At 44.9% G+C, this 18,323-nt stretch overlaps 3 protein-coding genes across 5 annotated transcripts; 2 read left to right on the forward strand and 1 right to left on the reverse strand.

The window, feature by feature from the left end:
* Window positions 1–2,965, forward strand: LOC124011033 (chromosome alignment-maintaining phosphoprotein 1-like). Of its 2 annotated transcripts, none has more exons than XM_046323971.1 (2): window positions 1–507; window positions 1,118–2,965. In XM_046323971.1, exon 2 carries the CDS (start codon window positions 1,131–1,133, stop codon window positions 2,496–2,498), a length of 1,368 nt encoding a protein of 455 aa, XP_046179927.1. In that variant the 5' UTR covers window positions 1–507; window positions 1,118–1,130; the 3' UTR covers window positions 2,499–2,965. The 2 variants fall into 2 exon arrangements, with proteins under 2 accessions (XP_046179927.1, XP_046179926.1); XM_046323970.1 differs by lacking the exon at window positions 1–507 and adding an exon at window positions 541–716.
* Window positions 2,966–3,831: 866 nt separating this feature from the next.
* On the forward strand, window positions 3,832–8,374 carry LOC124011308 (P2Y purinoceptor 8-like). 2 transcript variants are annotated; one of them, XM_046324537.1, is made up of 3 exons: window positions 3,832–3,985; window positions 6,744–7,081; window positions 7,352–8,374. In XM_046324537.1, the coding sequence occupies exons 2-3, from the start codon at window positions 6,836–6,838 to the stop codon at window positions 8,153–8,155; spliced, it is 1,050 nt and encodes a 349-aa protein (XP_046180493.1). In that variant the 5' UTR covers window positions 3,832–3,985; window positions 6,744–6,835; the 3' UTR covers window positions 8,156–8,374. The 2 variants fall into 2 exon arrangements, with proteins under 2 accessions (XP_046180493.1, XP_046180494.1); XM_046324538.1 differs by lacking the exon at window positions 3,832–3,985 and adding an exon at window positions 5,880–6,362.
* Window positions 8,375–10,812: 2,438 nt separating this feature from the next.
* On the reverse strand, window positions 10,813–18,013 carry LOC124011307 (protein FAM171B-like). Its single transcript, XM_046324536.1, has 8 exons — window positions 17,599–18,013; window positions 15,553–15,786; window positions 14,407–14,499; window positions 14,101–14,259; window positions 13,495–13,665; window positions 12,928–13,044; window positions 12,628–12,751; window positions 10,813–12,341 (listed from the first exon to the last, which is right to left on the reverse strand). The coding sequence occupies exons 1-8, from the start codon at window positions 17,807–17,809 to the stop codon at window positions 11,006–11,008; spliced, it is 2,445 nt and encodes an 814-aa protein (XP_046180492.1). The 5' UTR covers window positions 17,810–18,013; the 3' UTR covers window positions 10,813–11,005.
* Window positions 18,014–18,323: the final 310 nt, after the last annotated feature.

Raw genomic sequence — 18,323 nt, forward strand, 5'->3', positions numbered from 1 at the left:
AGGACGAGAAGGATACTGTTCGTTTACAGTATGCTAAAATGAACTAATAGTATATACTCATTAAGTATGTAGTACACAGTATGTTAGTATGGGTTTTCGAACACAGCTTTGGTGCTTGCCCCAGTTTACTCTATTTACAAAACGCCGACAAGGTGCATTGTCCTGGGCTGCAAACCACCAGTTTCCACACTTTGCCAAAAGACTACATCGTATTCCGAAAATTGGTGAGATTCGCCTCCTACACGAGAATGGCGTGTTGAACGGCACTCAGATACGCGAGGCTCATTTCAGCAAAGAATGTTTTCGACTCAATACACCGAGAAAGTGATTGTTGTGGGATAACGCGGTTCCCACGATTTGTCCCAGCGATAGCCCGAGCAGAACCGATACTTCTTCACTTTATGTTAACCAAAAGGACGAGAAGAAGCAACACAGACCGAACCAAGAAGTTCAGGATAGACCACGCGTGGATTATTCTGTTATCCAGAACAGCAGGGAGCCGAAACGGTGAGTAGAGAGTTAATGATGGAGGCTACGTCACGTCAACGTGCTGAGCGTCACTTCTGATAAACCAAGGAAAGGCTCCCGCTGAAAAACTGTTACATTATAGCAGATTTTTGCTATTTCATCAAATTAAACAAACAACAATCAGGCATAATCTATATAGTCACGGAAATATGGAATGTGTGTTTCATTGGCTTTTTGAGAATTGATAGGTGAGTTAAAATGTACATTTTCGAACGAACTGTGTGCTGTTGTTTACACAGTAAGCTAGCTTGAGTTCGGCTAAATCTATTTGGGAATGAACTAGCATACTTTCATTCTGTGAACATGACTGGAATTATGCCTCTACAATGTCGGATGTGAATCTAGATTAAACTAGTGTCAAATGTTGACACCTGCACACTCAACGTTGTTAGTGATATAGATTTCCTGATGTACACATGTGCTACAATGCTAGCTTGTAAATGTGTATGCATTTGGACAACTGTTAAGTTACGTTGTCATTACTAATGTATTACTAACAGCACTTATGTATTACATACATTCAGTCTTATTCAAATAAACAACAATCAATAATTAAAACGGCGAGTTTTTCACTCCCCTCTGTGTCCAGTGAGCTGCAGTCAATGGATGCCGTGGTGGAGGTTAAGGAGTCAGAGACAGCCATGACGGGAGCCACAATGGACGTTAAGGAGTCAGAGACAGCCATGACGGGAGCCACAATGGACGTTAAGGAGTCAGAGACAGCCATGACGGGAGCCACAATGGACGTTAAGGAGTCAGAGACAGCCATGACGGAAGCCACAATGGACGTTAAGGAGTCAGAGACAGCCATGGCGGGTTTTGAGGAGTCAACGGAAGCCACAATGGACGTTAAGGAGTCAATTTCAGCCGCCATGGACCTGAAGGAGTCCATGCCAGTCATGATTGAAGTTAATGAGTCAGAGTCAAAAGAAGCCGTTGTGGACATTAAGGAGTCACAGGGAGCTGTTATGGAACTCAAGAGGCAGTCTTCCTCCTCTGGCAGCCAGGGGCGGGACAGAGACCGGGAGTCGGACAGCTATCTCCAGCACCTCCAGTGTCCCCACTGTCTGCTCCAGTGTAAGAGCCACTGCAGCTACCTCATCCACATCGCTAAGATCCATCCAAGCCGCCTGGATGACACGCCGGTGGGTCGCCTGGGCAACGCCATCTTCTACCAGCGCACGGCACGGCTGTTCCACTGCAGCGTGTGTTTCCACACGGCCAGGGAGTTCCCTCGCCTCTACGACCACCTGCTCACCTGCCACTGCCTCTCTGGGAAGGGCCAGGGTGAGGAGGGAGAAGGGGATGAGCGTAGGGGGGAAGGGGGAGAAGAACAGGAAGGTATCAGTGTAGACGTGCTTTCAAAAGACAGTAGTCATCCTCCCAGTGAGCCCAAGGCAGAAGAGGAGGATGAGGACAAAGGAGGTGTGAAGCAAGAGGAGGAAGGTAGGAAAAGAGGACTAGAGGAGATGGAGGGAGGCGAGGACAATGAAGAGAACTCCCGCTCAGCCGGCAGCCCCATGAAACGAAAAATAAGCCCTACGGCAGGCAGTGAGGAAGATGATCATGATGAAGAGGAAGAGGAGCTACAGACCAACAACAACAAAAAAAGTGACAAACACAAAAAGCAGGAAGAGGCCTTCCTGACCAAATATATCCAGCGCCAGGGGGGTCGCTACAACTGTCGCCTGTGTGGCAAGCGCTCCAAGATGAAGGGCCATGCCATCCACCACGTGAGCTACAAGCACGACGTGCCCAAACCTTACTGCTGTAAAGAGTGTAGCAAGGCCTTCATACTAGAGTATTCGCTACTCAACCATATCTACCACAACCACAGACAGGGCATGTACCGCTGTCTCTTCTGCCCCTTCAGCTCTGACGTGGTGTGGGGCATAAAACGTCATGGCAACCGCTGCAATGCCCGAAGCGGGGAGGGGGAGGAGGGGGAGGGCAGCAATGGAGAAGAGTGATTGGTTAATGGTTGCTAACACATACTGTACCTTGGTAATCAGGAGAAGGGACTCCAGACCTACATTATCTAAGTTCTAGAATCTCTTTGCATTGTGCATCTACTTGGCTAGTAACCCTAGGTACAGTAGATTCCACTGTCACAGAGGTGTAGATTCTCAGTGAAGTATGTATTTACTTCCTCTGTACACACAGTGATGAAGAATGAGGTACTTTGTCATTCTGTAGACTTTTCCTGATATACTGGAGCTGATGGACTCAAATGTAGAATATGTACTTTGTGAACTCGAAAACAGCATTACTATGTACATGACAGCTGTTGATGACTCATAATGCTACACAATGAAACTATCAAACTGACAAAAACATGTTTTTTGTGTGTTTTTTACCTGCCTTTGTATTGTCTTTATTACATGGGATGTGTGTGTCTCTTTGAAAACAATACAATAAAAATAATACATCAATTTTAGGTACAATTTAGCCGACTTCCTCTGTTATAGAAGTCTTGACACACCCACACCTGCAGCACAGGAGGTGTGAAACAGTTTGTTTCCTGTCCTGCAGGTGTGTGTGTGTGTTTGGGGCTGTTCCTTACCTCTCCACTGTGGTTTCCTGAACTAACAGGTTTTTGTTGTGAGTAGGCTACAGCAGTGTCTCACAACCCATTGTGGTATTTCATACACTGAACAAAAATAAATGCCACATGTAAAAGTGTTGGTCCCATGTTTCATGAGCTGAAATAATTTTTTTTTGCAGAAATGTTCCATATGCACAAAAAATGTATTTCTCTCAGATTTTGTGGACAAATTGGTTTACATCCCTGTTAGTGACTATTTCTGAGGAATATTTCTGTCTGTAATAAAGCCCTTTTGTGGGGAACAGCTCATTCTGATTGGCTTCAGCTTGGCTCTGCAGTGAGTTGGCCTGGCTGCCAAGTGGGTGGGCCTATGCCCTCCCAGGACCACCCATGGCTGTGCCCCTGCCCAGTCATGTGAAATTCATAGATTAGGGCCTAATGAATATATATCAATATACTGATTCTTATATGAACTGTAACTCAGTAAAATCTTTGAAATTGTTGCATATTGCAAATATATTTTTGTTCAGTATATATTGTATATAAAACAGTACTATATTGGTGATATGAGAGGAAACTACTATTGCATAGTAGTAAAATGCTTATTTCTTAAGAACAGGGAGTAAATGGTAGCTGGTTTTCTTTCTGTCACCACCAACTGTTGTGTTCAGCTCCAGTATTTTCCTTTGCAGTGACACAGATAGTACCTTTTCACCACGTGTCAACAGCATGCACCCTGGTACACTACAGGCACATGTTCGGTTCCTTAATGGTGAGGAAGAGAGGGAGAGCGAACACACTTCATTGGGCAAGACACAGAACAAATCATTTCTACCACATTTCCTGTGTGAAATTGCAGATTACACACTTGAATGTAGCAGCACTGACAGTGCGCATCACATGTGCATAAAGGTAAGTCACCAACAATACATTTCATTAAGTTTAGTTTAGATTTTTACAAATCAATGTTATTCCATGGATATGTTAGTTGTAAGTGTTATGTTTAATTATTGGTTACAGTTTTATTTCTATAGTTGTTAAATCACTGACACTAGCTAGTTTTCCATCCCATGGGTGACAATATTCGAAACTGCGCATAAATACTATATGCGCAGTTTCCCACCGTAGATGTTTCCATCAAATTGACTTGTTGCAGATAAAAGGCTGTGCGCTATGACGTGGTCCACATAAAAATACAATTTGCAGTTAAATTCCCATGAACCGAATAAAAAATACAAGAGAAATAGGGTTCCATCACATTTTTAACTCTACTGGTGGGTTTCTCACACAAAAAAATGGACTTATATAGCGAGTGTGTCCGCTCTGGTTGTCACATGCGCTTTATCCAACAGCAAGCAGTGTGCAGATAGCGGTGTTGTCTAGAGCGCATGTATAGCCTACATGGTGAGATTATTATGGACAAAAAAGATCTACATTATTTTTATTTGTCAAATGGCAGAAAGGATCATGTTCAAAGCACTTTAAAAAAAATCGGTGCTGGGTTATGGTGATATTGTCTATATGCTGGCCTCAACAAGTACCTTTAAAACTCTGGACACAGTGTATCATGGTGCTTTTACGATTTATTTCAAACGCTAGATCACCCTACGTCATCACGCACTGATTTATATCCGCCAAGAAGTCCCTTTGGTGGAAACGTGCATATTTTCTTTATGTGGGTTTTAGAATACTAGTATGAAAATCTGTTGCCAATTGGATGGAAACCTAGCTATTGAAATCAGAGTGAGGTTTCATCTCAATGACCGCATACATAGCCTGGGAGATTTTTAAAAATAATTCATAAACTGCGTAAATGGTGCAAATTCTTATCAGCAAGCTTCAACCGTAAAAAAAAGTGCTAAAAAGTAAACCACTACAGTACCAGTCAAAAGTTTAGACACACCTACTCATTCAAGTTTCTTTTTAATGTTTTGCTATTTTCTACATTGTAGAATAATAGTGAAGACATCAAACTATGAAATAGCACATATGGAATCATTTAGTAACCCAAAAAAAAGTGTTTAAAATACATTTGTATTTGTTTGACTGTTCAAAGTAGCCACCCTTTGCCTTGACAGCTTTGCACACTGTTGGCATTCTCTCTCTAAAACACACATACGTGTTTAGCAGATGTTATTGCAGGTGAAGTGAAACACTGCACCCTGTGCATATAACACAAAAACATTGATTTAATTTGATTTAGATGATTTTACTTGAACTCTGAAGCATTTATTTGGGCTGCAATCTGAGGTGCAGTTAACGCCAAGGAACTTGTCCTCTGCAGCAGAGGTAACTCTGGGTCTTCCTTTCCTGTGGCGGTTCTCATGAGAGCCAGTTTCATCATAGCGCTTGATGGTTTTTGCGACTGCACTAAAACATTTTCTTCAAATGTTCCGCATTGACTGACATTCATGTATTAAAGTAATGGACTGTCGTTTCTCTTTGCTTATTTGAGCGGTTCTTGCCATAATATGGACTTGGTCTTTTACCACAACAGGGCTTTCTTCTGTATACCACAACTGATTGGTTCAAACGCCTGAAGGAAGGAAATTCCACAAATTAACATTTAACAAGGCACACCAGTTAATTGAAATGCATTCCAGGTGACTACCTCATGATGCTGGCTGAGAGAATGCCAAGAGTGTGCAAAGCTGTCATCAAGGCAAAGGGTTGCTACTTTGAAGAATCTCAAATATAAAATATTTTGATTTGTTTCACACTTTTCTGGTTACTACATGATTCCATATCTGTTATTTCATATTTTTGATATATTCACTATTATTCTACAATGTAGAAAATAGTAAAAATGAAGAAAATCCCTTGAATGAGTAGGTGTGTCCAAACCTTTGACTGGTACCGTAGATATGGTCTCTCCAACCCTGTTCCTGGAGAGCTACCGTGTTGTAGGTTTTCAATCTAACCTTAATCGAGCGCACCTGATTATAATAATTATCTAGTTGATTAGCTAAATCAGTTTAGCTACAAATGGGGTTGGAGTGAAAACCTTTTGAGGGTTGTTCTCCAAGGACAGGGTTGGAGAGCCCCTGTACTTGATCAGTGTTATCCAAACTTGTTCCTGGCCCCCTGGGTGCACATTTTTTTTTTGCCTAGCACTACACAGCTGATTCAAATAACCAATTAATCATCAAGCTTTGATTATTTGAATCAGCTGTGTAGTGCAAAAACTACACGGCCCCCTGGACCGAGTTTTGGAAACTCTGTACTAGAGAAATAGGTCCACAGCATGTAGAATACATGTAGAATACAAATAATATGTCAATAGGAAAAAGTAACTAACTTCACCTCAAGCTGTTTATGACAGTACATTTCCTGTTCCAATTTGTATTTCCACATACACAGATGTGAAATAGGCATCATGGAAAGACCCATGTGTGCATTACAATAACTTCACCCCTTAAGGGAACATCAGGGGCTTTCTCCAGTTGTAGTCACAGTGTGAATAGTGAAACTAGTGTAACATTAGTATAGTGTGAGGGGAAAACATTGTTCGTCTTTCACATGGATGAATTGGCATCACACTGTTTCTGCATTCAACAACACTACTTTCTCGTTGCCTAACCAATATCTTTCACTTCATCTAACATAGTGTGGTTTTGGTGTATTCAAATGAAATGTATAACACTCTCTTTTCTTCCCTTATCATTCCCAGTAATGCTTGTACCCCAACCTAAGTGACAGGACCGGTCACCCTGGTCAACTCCCCCTGTTGCTGTGGTCAGGTTACTGTTGTGGTCAGTCACAATGAACATCTCAGTAGAGGTGGCCAGAGGGGTCAACAATGCCACCCTGGAGATGCTGGTCAGTCCTGTGATGACCGTGGCAGTGCCTGTTATTTACCTGTCTGTGTTTGTGTGCAGTACCCCCTGCAACCTGCTGTCTCTGGTAGCGCTGCTGAACGTCCATTACAAACGCCACACTCCCACGTCTGTGTTTGCCATCAACCTGTCACTGGCAGACCTGCTCTACAGCGCCTTCCTGCCCCTACAGGTGAGTCACTGCCACTACAGGTAACACACAACGCATTCATAAGTGCCATGTACAGGGTTGTCTCTGACACTCTGGCACCGGTTACAACTAACTGCACTGTTATTTCTGTCACATGTTACTAAGTTTCTACAGAAACATTTCCCTTCTAGTTGGACTAATATTTGATGACCACTAAGCCCATCTCTCTCTCTCTCTCTCTCTCTCTCTCTCTCTCTCTCTCTCTCTCTCTCTCTCTCTCTCTCTCTCTCTCTCTCTCTCTCTTTTTCTCAGGTGTTATACCACCTGTGGGGTAATGACTGGCTGTGGGGCGCTGCCCTCTGTGGCCTCACCACCACAGCCCTCAACTGCAACATGCATTGCTCTGTCCTCACCACCTGTGCCATCGCGCTCGAGCGCTACTGCGGTGTCGTACGCCCGCTACGCACCAAACACTGGCGCACCGCCCGGAGAGCCGCCATCACCTGCGTCCTCATCTGGGCATTTGTTCTGATTACTCAGACACCCTTGCTCCTCCGTGACCTCACCCTCCGGGTCGTCGAGCTAAACATCACAACCTGCTTCGACGTACTTCCACGTAAACTGTTCATTCACCAATCAATAGCCTATCTCTACTTCCTAGTGGTTCTGCTGATGTTCTACGTGTTACCTTTAGTCGTCCTGGTCAGCTGTTATGTTGCCGTGGCCAGAGGCCTGCACAGGTCGTTGCCGACGGCAGCTGAAGGCAGTGACGGTAAGAGGGAAGTGTTGTCAAGGCGACGGGCTCAGACCACAGTCGCCTTAGCAACCCTGTGCTTTGTGGTGTGTTACCTACCAACCATCACCCTTCATGGCCTGCACGTAGTCTTCCACACCCAGGGCAAGAGCCTGTACAGATACTATAAACTAGCGCTGAGCATCAACAGCCTCAACTGCTGCTTTGACCCGTTTGTGTACTACTTTGCGTCGAGGGAGTTCCGTCTGGCTCTGAGGAGGCTGCTGGGGCGGTGTGTCCCACTGGGAGAGGGGGAGGAGCTTGGGACCTCTGAGCTGGTGTCCATGACTGGGGAGCCTAGGGAATCTAAGGGCCACTACTAAGCAGTAGTTGATCACTAGATAGTCATGCTGGAATGGACAAAGTGTGCAAATGACCCAAACTGTAAATGCAAAAAAATCTATTTTGTTATTTTATGCACAGACCCTGTGCGGTCTTCATTATAAAGCTGTTTATGCAATTGTTGTCGATGCTAATTTTTATAGTTATTCTGCCTTCATTCCGTTGACATTTATTATTGAATAAATCTTAGACATGCATCATCTTGGTATCAAGTGAGTTTATTACTTAGGCATTGATAAGTGCACAAAAAGGCAGACTAATCACACTACTGTAATATACTGACGTAATCAACACAAGAAATGCCCGTTTCAAAAGCCTGAATGCCAGTTAATGTTAAATGAATACGGACAGTAGAAATACACTACATTACAATGAAATAAATACAAGGAAATACATTCAGTGAAGGCCACTTTGAAAAGGATGGGCCAGTGGGGTCTGTTTTGTCTCTGAGAAATATTATTACATACTATACTTTATAGAATTCTCCAATGGTTGAAACATCTTGTTTTTCATAACCTTCATCAGTGGCAACAACAACAACATGTTCAGCCTTCAATCATTTGAAGCTTCATAAATCATCGCTGCATTCGTCAGGTGTATAACTTGCGCTGCTACATCTAGAAGGTACAAGTTGCTACGTCGTCAAGCTTTTTACACCCCGGATCACATTTGAACCTATTCATCCCACCAAAGCTAACATACAATAATGTAACAAACCTCCAAAGGAAAGCACATACACTAAAGCTTGGGTTTATGAATAGTGATGATGGCTCAAAAAACATCTCTCTTCACTCTGAGAAGCATTCTCATTCTCTCAGAACATCTCTCTTCACTCTGAGAAGCATTCTCATTCTCTCAGAACATCTCTCTTCACTCTGAGAAGCATTCTCATTCTCTCAGAACATCTCTCTTCACTCTGAGAAGCATTCTCATTCTCTCAGAACATCTCTCTTCACTCTGAGAAGCATTCTCATTCTCTCAGAACATCTCTCCACTCTGAGAAGCATTCTCATTCTCTCAGAACATCTCTCTTCACTCTGAGAAGCATTCTCATTCTCTCAGAACATCTCTCTTCACTCTGAGAAGCATTCTCATTCTCTCAGAACATCTTTCTTCACTCTGAGAAGCATTCTCATTCTCTCAGAACATCTCTCTTCACTCTGAGAAGCATTCTCATTCTCTCAGAACATCTCTCTTCACTCTGAGAAGCATTCTCATTCTCTCAGAACATCTCTCTTCACTCTGAGAAGCATTCTCATTCTCTCAGAACATCTCTCTTCACTCTGAGAAGCATTCTCATTCTCTCAGAACATTTTTCTTCACAGTTGTGGAGAAAGGATAGGACGATGTATGCATACATACATAGAAATACACGATCACACATACTAGATCATATGCTTGAGTATGTACATACCAAATAAAGCTATTCATGTACAGTATTTATCCTCATGCACACTGAAGGACTGGCGTGTGTGATGTCACACCACGAGGAAGACTAAATATTGGCAAAATATGAATGTTGTTTCAAATTTAGCAGCAGGATGACTGATATCGCTGGTCACATCATTTTCAGGAGGAGATTGTGTGCTTCTCCAAATATATCAGTCCATCACAGTAATATGGTTTGTGTTCATTTGAAATACCACCTCACTTTTTACAAAACATTTTGTTGTTGTTGTTGAGTGCTTTCCTTTATTTGAGTGTTTTATGTTTCTCTTATTACGTTCTCATTGCAGTGGGTTCTAACCAATCAAATTATATTACGTGTATCGTTCCCAATTGTGCTCCAAAGCATCACAAACAGGCAAATGAACGTGTTCTGTGCTTTTTAGACTGAACAATGAAAGCTTAAACTGACCACCTCCCAATACTCCATCTGTATGTAAGGACAGCGATGTGTTGTGTAAAGATCTGCTCGTGGAACAGGAATCATTGAACATCAACAGTAACTATTTGAAGACGAATACCTTAAAGTAACACATGACTGGATTAGTATCCCTCAGACTTAATGTTCCTAAGAAGAGACATCCTTTCCATTGTCTTCACACTACAAGTCAAATACACATACTTTCCTCTTTTCATACACAACATTTGACTTTATACCTTTCATGCATTCTCAAAGAAATATGGTATTTCCCCCTTAATAGAGGTGTAAAGATGACCTCTAAAAGGGACAGCTGTGAATCAGTGTCTAGTTTACAAACAGAGCGATAGACAGATGGCTGGGTACAGCCAGTCTTAAACACTGTGAGCAGAGCAGGCAATGGTGTTAATATCGATTTCCTGTAAAGGCAGGCAATCACGGTGGGTAAGTGTCAGTGTTCTGTACAGGAGGACTGTATCCCTGTCCGTCTCTGCTGGCAGATCACAATACAGCCCTCTATCCTCTCTAATTACCCTTCATTATCTCTCTATACAGTATCTCTAACTCCTCATCGCAGGCAGTGTAAAGAACACATCTTCTTTGACGCAGATGCCAGGAATGAGACGATCCGAAGCCATACTACTGCTGTGTCCACTAGCATCTATCTAACTATTCCTTTTACACATCCATCAAACCACAGAAAACGCTTTAACATCGCCATACGTTGTCTCAGCCGTCCGTCAACATACGACCCCTATAGGAAAACAATCAACAATAAACTCAATCCCTTCTTGACAGATTCAACATTTCTGTAAACATCACAGCCAATTCAGGAAAAAGCACTGACCATGCAACTGGACATGAAACATGCCCATTAACTACTGAATGCCAATAATGTCAATACACTTCCAGAATTGACTGGTATTGAAATAAGTCCCATCCCAGTCCATCTCTGGTGAGCAGTGCCTTAGCTCCGTTTGACCAGAGGCCTCTCTTCTCTGACATGGTGCCTGGCGCTTCTCTTCTCGGCCCTCCCCTTCTCCCTCACCTTCCTCAGCCTGCGTGGGGGCGGTGTCCCCCTCGACTCACTGTCCTCCTGTGCACTGGACGTGTCCATTCCGTCCCGCTCCTCCGGGATATTGGGAATGGCCCCGCTGCTCCCGTCCAGAATGTTCCTCAGGTAGGGGTCTTCAGGGGTGCAGGTGGCAGTGGTGCCGCTCTCACTGCTGCTCAGGTCCTGCTCCTCGCTGTAGCGCCCTCTGCTGTGGTGGGGGAACGATCCCCGGATGGAAGGCCTCTCTCGCTCCGCCTCCCTCACACTCTGCTGGGGCTCATTCATGTCCACGCCAGAGTCCAGGCTGGTGTCGTTGCTGCTGGGGGGCCGTGGGTGGCGTCCCTGGAGCTCTATGATGGAGTGGCGGACCGAGGCGGCTGGTTTACCATCCAGGGAGACGAACCAGGCCCTGGGGTGAGGCGACGAGGCCTTGCCTCGGGTCAGCTCCAGGAGTGTACGCTCTGATATCCCCTGGAGTTCACTGGGGCCCCCCATCCCACTGCTGAAGGCCCTCATTCCAGCCGCCTCATTCAGAGTACCGGGGACGGAAACGGAGGACTCTGGGAGGCTGCTGTAACGGCCCCACGCCCCAGGATTAGAGGCTGGGCCTTGGGGAGTGGTCTCCAGGGCCTGGGGCTGGTCCTGGCCGCCCTGCTGGGGGTTGGCTCCCTGGGCATGGTGGGGGTTCTTAGGGAGGGTCTGGGTGTAGCTGTCATGACCACCCTGCTCAGAATGGGAGTGGGTGTCATAGGCTCCTCCGTTACGGGGGAAAGTGGCCGACTTGCAGCCTGATCCTTGCTGCTCCCCACCCTGGCAGCTGATGCGCTCCGGGGCCTGGAGGATGGCCACAGGCTGGTTGTAAAGGTGGAGCAGCTGAGCACCTCCACCCAGGTGGGCTCTGTTCCGCTCCTCTCTGGACCTCTCCCTCAGCCTGGCCACCTCCTCACTGTTGATGTAGTGGTGTGATGCCTGGGGTCCCTTGGCGCCGCTCCCCACATTTTCATACAGGAGGGCGGAGCCACGCCCGGGGTCTTCCACATAGATGTTGTAGTTGGCTTTGTTGTGCCTGGGGGTGGAGGGGTCACACTGGACGCTGCGCGAGGCCAGGCCGTGGGCTCTGTCTCCGGGGTGGAAGGACATCATGGCATGGCCCTCCTCCATGTGGGTGGAGGTGGTCTGGTCCTTCTTCAGAGCGGACCGCTTCGAGAACCGTGCTCTCCTCCTCGGCCCACGAGAGGAACCTGAACCTCTGCAGATGACAGTCAACACAGCAGGTTGATTGAGAAGCAGAGAAGGTAGTCAATACACAGTGGGTCTTTTGGGGGATCTTTGTTATGTGTACGTTTAACTTCATATAATCAGCATTTGTGTCAACAATTAGTAGAACAATCCTGGCCATTCAAATGTTTTAAATTGTATAACTTACTGTAAACATTTTGTACAACCCCCTTCGCCCCACACACCCCCATCTGTGATATATCCAGCTGCAGTTGACACACAATCAGTAACGTTAGTTAATTAGGTTGGTCTCTTACCCACATTGACACAGCAGCACAGCCAGAAACCCCAAGACTATAACCAGAGTCCCACCCAGTATTCCTACGAGCAGGTAGGTGTGGTAGGAGAGGAATTCCATTGAGCTGGCATGGCCCATATAACCTAGACAGGTACAGACAGAGATGAGTTGATTATATTAGGTTGATGGTGGTCAATATGTTCTCCAGGATAGTAAGACATGTTTGAAGACAATACTGAGAGTGAGACTCCATCATTTAGTTCATTCGTAACATTCAATTCATGAACATTTTCATTTTGGACCGTTACAATATTTATACCGTTGGAGGAGGGTAGGGGTGCAGCGATCCAGTAACCCAGGTGAGAAGCAATGTAGGTCCAGACCAGATGATCTCCAACCATCTTCACTATCCCCAGACCTTGGTTCTCCCAAGCACCTGGAGGACGAAACATTGTGAGGAAAATGAATGAAGTAAAACTTGGAAGACACAGGCAGATACTTCCAGTTCCACAAAGTAAGTGAACACAGGAAGTATTTTGTAAACAAAGCCTTTGAACAAGTTACTAAGGTAGTTCCAGTCCTCGTCCTTCTGTTGCACTAATAGCTATATTCATAAAGAACAGGAAGGCCTGGACACTGTTTATGCTCCCAATTCTCACCTCTTTACTGACAACGTTTCGATCCAAACCGGCTCTTCGTCTGGTCAAAACGAAGATGAAGAGCCGGTTTGGATCTAAACATTGTCAATAAAGAGGTGAATTGGGAGCATAAACAGTGTGCAGGCTTTCCTGTTCTTTACAAGTATTCTTTATTAACCCAGCGCCTGCTGTATGTTTTTAAGGACGTGCGTATGACCACAATCTTCTCTAGTAGCTATATGCCCCACCTGTCTTGGTGTTGAAGTCCCAGGCAGGGAGGGTGTCCGAGGGCCTCAGGTTGGTGGTGTGTGCCAGGGGCAGGGAGATCTGGATGGGGCCTTTCACCTGGACCTCCTGACCACCAGAGTACAGCAGAGTGCTGACCGCTGCCATCGCCCGCAACTCAACACTCCTGAACACTGAACACACATACAACAGTGGAGGCTGCTGAGGGGAGGACGGCTCATAATAATGGCTGGAAGGGAGCAAATGGAATGGCATCAACCACCTGGGAACCATGGAAACCATGTGTTTGATGTATTTGATACCATTCCACTAATTCCGCTCCAGCCATTACCACGAGCCCGTCCTCCCCAATTAAGTTGCCACCAACCTCCTGTGACATACAAACACACGGGAGAGAATTACCACATGTCCAACGTTTAAAAATATGCAGGCTCTACAAACACTACATCATTAAAGAGGAATAGTTTTCCGAGGGCTACTTCAGCTCAGAATCTTGAAGTATTCCTCAATCTTGGAAGTGTTCAATGCTTACTTTCATGTATCAATACCACCTCACATTACCATTAGTTGGTGCACTGCACTCCATGTATTCGATTTGCTGAGCCCACCTGACTTGTTGTGAATGATGCCTGGGGTGCAGTTCACACAGTCCTTGCCTAGGTGGCGCAGTGGCACGGTCAGGTAGGCCATCACTGTGGAGGTGTTACTGCCGTCAGAGAGCATCAGGTGACTCTTGGGGAACTGAACGCTGGGCTGGTAGGAGATGTCTGTGGAAATAAGAAAAAGACCAGATGGAGTTCATTCCCTCTCCCAAAGCACTTCTGCCACAGTAGACTAGAATTGTACAAAGAGTAAGATGTTGCATCACATTTAGGGTTATGTTGAAGTGACAGTTTCCAGATGTGTGCACATACCAGGTAACTTCCCAGTGATGAGCACGGAGTCGTCAAACAGCCAGATGTTGCCTTGGTTTTGAGGGAGCAGCGATAAGGTCACTGAGGAGAATACTGTATACACATGAGATCAGGTCAGGTGACATTCCAGTCAGGAAATCACTAGACACTATTGAGATGTACCTTCAAAAGGGTCTCTTTGTAGTGTCATGTTCCTGTACTTCTACAAAGACACCAGTAGATGGCGACATTGAAAAGGGCTTTTTATGGTCCTGCGTGTTAGACTAGAGAGAAGGGAGGTGGCTTTTGATGACGCAGAGCATAGCTTGTACCACCAGCCACCTCTCTCTCAGTTCTGTCTTTGCCCCTCTCTCTTTATCTTTCTCTGTTATCTCTCTCTTTATCTTTCTCTGTTCTCTCTCTCTTTATCTTTCTCTGTTATCTCTCTTTCTTTCTCTCCTTTGCTCTGCCTTATTCAAGAGAGAGAGAGAGAGTCAGAGTGAGTGAGTGAGTGAGTGAGTGAGTGAGTGAGTGAGTGAGTGAGTGAGTGAGTGAGTGAGTGAGTGAGTGAGTGAGTGAGTGAGAGAGAGAGAGAGAGAGAGAGAGAGAGAGAGAGAGAGAGAGAGAGAGAGAGAGAGAGAGAGAGAGAGAGAGAGAAAGCAGCCCTAAGAGCAGCCGTCTCCTGTTACTAAATACAGCATGTCTAAATGGTGGTCAGAGTCCCCTTAACATCTTATTCAATACAGCTGCAATTAGCTGACACTAGATATGACATGGCATTAAGGTGTTACATTTCAGTACAAAACGCTTGCCTCAGACTCGCTGGCTACACGTTCTATACATTGTGAGTGCATCCTGCTTCTGAGAGTAAGAAATCAATACAATTAATGCAGTGAACGTCATTAAATTGTGCTTTGCTCCAATGCAAAAACAAACACTGATGCTAATGTGCTATGTGACACAGTAGGTGAACACCTTATTTAGCTAATTGTGTCAAATCAATGCTTTAAAGGAAAGGAAAGAAACAGCTATATAATTTAGTAGTTTGGGTGAACTATCCCAGTTTAAACTCTAGAATTTAGCCACACCCGACACCCATAGGTCAGCTGGTTGGGTGCTCCTCAGGGGCTCCTCCAGGTGGGGCCAGACTGTCACAGTGCTACTCACTAGGTCTCTTGGTGGTCCTCCAGGGCAACGGGGTGAGGACGTATCCCTCCATGCTAGCTACAATGGTGAGGCTGAGTCCCAGGCTGTAGGGGACCCTGAGCAGCACCTCTCCCTTCTCCCCAGTCAGGGCCTGGCTACTCAGGGTGTGGTTGACAAACACCCCCACCTGGGCCCCGCCCAGGCGCCGCCGGGTCACCTGATCCTTCACCAGGACCCTCAGGGCAAAGGGAGGCTCTGGGGAGACACAGGAAACAGGAAGTGAAACACAGGAAGTGAGGAAGTTTGTGTATTGCAATGACAAAGTAATATGAAACCTTTGTTTGTATGGCTGATTTTCTACACTAGAATTGCAGAACACTAATGTATGTTCATAGAATGTACCAGTGCAGAACACTAATGTATGTTCATAGAATGTACCAGTGCAGAACACTAATGTATGTTCATAGAATGTACCAGTGCAGAACACTAATGTATGTTCATAGAATGTACCAGTGCAGAACACTAATGTATGTTCATAGAATGTACCAGTGCAGAACACTAATGTATGTTCATAGAATGTACCAGTGCAGAACACTAATGTATGTTCATAGAATGTACCAGTGCAGAACACTAATGTATGTTCATAGAATGTACCAGTGCAGAACACTAATGTATGTTCATAGAATGTACCAGTGCAGAACACTAATGTATGTTCATAGAATGTACCAGTGCAGAACACTAATGTATGTTCATAGAATGTACCAGTGCAGAACACTAATGTATGTTCATAGAATGTACCAGTGCAGAACACAACCTTTGTGGTGGAACAAATAATTTACAAAGCCACATACAAAGAGACAAGACTACACTAAAAGACCAAGGAGGTGTATTTAAAGGCGTTTTCTAAGGTTTATCTGAAGGTGTATGCCGGTGTGTGGCTTTGTGAATGCAGGGATCCCATTTAAACGTCTCTCCTCAGATTCAGTGGCAGCTCTATGAATTATCTCAGGAACCTTAACTGCACATGAAAATGTGATCAGAGCTGAATCTGTGAGAGGTAATGAAAAATAGATCAAAGTGCTGTAGCATCTGTGAGAGGCCTTGTGCGGTGTCAGACGACGTTTCCTCCCCTACAACACACACACACACACACACACACACACACACACACACACACACACACACACACACACACACACACACACACACACACACACACACACACACACACACACACACACACACACACACACACACACACACACACACACACACACACACACACACACGCTATAGGCCAGGCCCTATTTAGCATACACGGCTGCCCCGACAAAACTGCTTCACAACAGCAACAATGATCAAATGTAGCCTATTTATAGACTACAATCTGTTTACTAATCTAATCTGATCATAGCTACTCATAGCTAACTAATATGATGAGGCTTAGTCAATGAAATAAAGGACTTCTGAAGCAAGGCAATGGTGAAAAAGATATGGTGTGAGTGTGCTGTACTAAAGGATTAAAACCCTGATCATTACAGGCACAGTTTCACACTGGCCATACTGATAATCCCCTAATCTCGAAAACCTTCAAATGAAATCATAACACTAAATCCGATTAGTTGCCAGGGGAATCTGAGGGGACAGACTATTAGATTGCAGTGAAAGTCATACATCTTAGTAAGATACTTTATATTGAATGCGTAGGATACTCTACAATACGCGAAGACAAAGTTGGTAAAACCGGTGTGCATAGGTTTACTGATAACCGTTCAATCATTGTGTACATTGTTTTAAAACATCATTGTATTTCTGCGAGGCTTTTGTATGCATTATTGTTGTAGCCTATGTTGAGTGAGATAAATACACCAAATATCATATAGGTTAATATCATCATCCTATATCGTCCTATATGATATTATCAATGAGAAATGATTATCAGTTCCGTTATCATGCCCAATGTTTTAATCTCTCCACACTGAACATTTCCTCCCCACCATTTTAACATGCTGGACAGGCCCTCAAACCCGCAGCCCAACCCAAATATACCGCAAACATGTCCTGTACCTGGTGTTAGGGCAGACGGAGTCTGAACCTGAGAAAGGGCCGTCTGGCCGGGGATGGATCCGTCTGGGACAGTGGCGATGGCATTGTCCTCCGCAGTCAGCAGCGTGATTAGGCCGCCGAGGACACCACCCCCAGGCGCCGCCCTCACGACACCATCCCCGCAGGAGATCACAACCAGCGAGAAAAGCAGGTACAGGCGGTCCGCAGGCATGGCGAGAGGGAGCCGCGAACCAAAGACATAACTGCGCGAAATGAGACAGAGAAGAAGGAATGGAGGCCTAATCTCGCCGCTTTCTTTGTCATGAAAACCTCATGGTGGAACGGAGGCAGGTAGTCTAAGTATGCACAGAAAGCAGGCAGGCTGGTGGTGTTGACGCGCTGGTGCTGATGCTGTGTTTTCGGGGCGTACAACAACAGAGACGGGAGATGGTGCTGTTACATCATAGATAAAACTCCACAATGCCCTCTGTCGGAAATGTATTTTTGTACATAAACAAAAAGATGGTAGCCTACACGTTATAAATTGATGCCAATTAAAGCCACATTCTGTCAGATGCGCACAATCAAATTGTGCCCAACGAGCGGAACAATTTAAATAGAGCAAATACATCCCATGACATTTTCACATGCAAATAGCAGAATATTTATATGTAATGTCTCTATTGCTCATGGAATGATTTTCCATGACCTCAACATTACTTTAAAACAATATTATTTGAAGATAT

This window comes from Oncorhynchus gorbuscha, linkage group LG23, assembly GCF_021184085.1.
Source record: "Oncorhynchus gorbuscha isolate QuinsamMale2020 ecotype Even-year linkage group LG23, OgorEven_v1.0, whole genome shotgun sequence".
NCBI classification, from domain to species: domain Eukaryota; kingdom Metazoa; phylum Chordata; class Actinopteri; order Salmoniformes; family Salmonidae; genus Oncorhynchus; species Oncorhynchus gorbuscha.

Excerpts from the sequence above, each read along its gene's own strand:
- LOC124011033 (XM_046323971.1), top strand. The coding sequence starts at position 1,131 with ATGGATGCCGTGGTGGAGGTTAAGGAGTCAGAGACAGCCATGACGGGA.
- LOC124011308 (XM_046324537.1), top strand. The coding sequence starts at position 6,836 with ATGAACATCTCAGTAGAGGTGGCCAGAGGGGTCAACAATGCCACCCTG. Across the intron at positions 7,082-7,351 it reads GCGCCTTCCTGCCCCTACAG|GTGTTATACCACCTGTGGGG; the intron begins GTGAGTCACTGC and ends TCTTTTTCTCAG.
- LOC124011307 (XM_046324536.1), bottom strand. The coding sequence starts at position 17,809 with ATGCCTGCGGACCGCCTGTACCTGCTTTTCTCGCTGGTTGTGATCTCC. Across the intron at positions 14,500-15,552 it reads GAGGACCACCAAGAGACCTA|TATTCTCCTCAGTGACCTTA; the intron begins GTGAGTAGCACT and ends ATGTGTATACAG. Across the intron at positions 14,260-14,406 it reads CATCACTGGGAAGTTACCTG|ACATCTCCTACCAGCCCAGC; the intron begins GTATGTGCACAC and ends TTATTTCCACAG.